A 1,458-nucleotide genomic window follows, 5' to 3' on the forward strand; every position below is an offset into this window, starting at 1 on the left:
CCCCAATTACTATTGGCAATTCAATCATACTAAGTATACATTGTCTTGTGGCAGAACTTCACTAACACGGAGTGTTAGGCTACCACCTAGCACTTTATTAATTAACAGTACTTGATAATTCTTTCCTTCTGAAGAGTTTAAGGTGCAACCTGTTACTATTGCCAATTCAATTATACTACCTAGACGTTGTCTTGTGACAGAACTTCACTAGCATGGATTGCTAGGCAGGGAACTACCTTGGACATAGTTAACATTATCTGATCCAGTTATGCATAATTTATTTCCTTTTGGAGAGTTTAAACTGCTACCTGTCATGCAGCAATTCGCTCATGCAAAGTACATTCCACCTGATGTTATGAGCAATGGCCTGGCCATCCATCACGGCGGCCCTATTTCGTCGCTGAATGATTCTTTTGCCAGCTTGCTGACTGCTGCTCCACCTGAACAACAAAGGGATATGCTCGGGAATAGGATATATCCACTGGTCGAGAGATATCATGTAATTCCTCATCTACTTTAATCCCTTATTTTGCTTCTTTCAAAACCAATAACTGAGGGACCTAGCAGTTGCACTAACTTGGTATGCCCTGTCTGTTGCAGCCTGATCTGGCCAGTAAGATCACTGGAATGTTGCTGGAGCTGGATACTTCTTATTTGCTCTCGATGCTGAATTCGCAGGATACCTTGTCTGCAAAAGTTAACGAGTGTGTGCAAGCTCTCCAAGGGCAGCAAGCGGCAAAAAATAAGCCTGAGGATCTGGAGGCCCTACACCCTGGCTTCCTCGACTCTACCGGTGTAAACGCCAACTGAGAGGGTTCACAACCAGGCCAAGAACCTTCCATTTTCTTTTCTGGACAGGGATTTTTGGGAACTAGATAGCCGTTCTTTCTTATTTTAGGTTGTGGAATTTTTACCGATTGGACTTATGAGTTACTTGTTACTTATACAGAATAAAACTATATTGGATTTAGCTAGAACCTTGCGAGTTTTATTATTATTATTATTATTATTATTATTATTATTATGACATCCTATGAATGAATCTTATAGAGAATAAATGACTTTTGGTGACTTTACTATGTTGCTCTTCCTCTGACGTTATGAACATTTCTGCCTTACGTCTGCAAGGTTTCTCCATATATTTTAATTTATTGTGGAGTCTATATAGAGATTAAAGTGTAGACCTGGTGTCGTACAATCTTCATATACTCACATCAGACTATATTTCTGAAACCATGTAGATTATCTGAAGTCCAAGCTGTTCAGGCCACTTTACTAGATGTGTTATTTCTGATTTTGTCTCCTACAGATTTTGTGGATGTGTTCTGACTATTGAGAAAGCCACTGCCGCTGTGTTGTTATGATATCTTCGATTCTCCATGTGGTTTAGAGATAATTGCTGTGCCAGATCGGCCTATTAGGGCATGTGCAGGCCCTAGTGAATGGCGCTAGGATTGA

The 1,458-nt window shown here is 40.3% G+C and overlaps 1 protein-coding gene across 1 annotated transcript in view; it reads left to right on the forward strand.

The window, feature by feature from the left end:
* LOC119283442 (polyadenylate-binding protein 4-like) overlaps window positions 1-970 on the forward strand; it is a 5,149-nt gene extending 4,179 nt beyond the window's left edge. The window contains exons 9-10 of the mRNA XM_037562994.1: window positions 320-499; window positions 601-970. Coding sequence (XP_037418891.1) covers window positions 320-499; window positions 601-810 — 390 coding nt within the window. The 3' untranslated portion in view covers window positions 811-970. The remainder of the gene's footprint in view (window positions 1-319; window positions 500-600) is intronic.
* The last annotated feature ends 488 nt before the right edge of the window (window positions 971-1,458 follow it).

Source organism: Triticum dicoccoides, chromosome 4A, assembly GCF_002162155.2.
Source record: "Triticum dicoccoides isolate Atlit2015 ecotype Zavitan chromosome 4A, WEW_v2.0, whole genome shotgun sequence".
NCBI classification, from domain to species: domain Eukaryota; kingdom Viridiplantae; phylum Streptophyta; class Magnoliopsida; order Poales; family Poaceae; genus Triticum; species Triticum dicoccoides.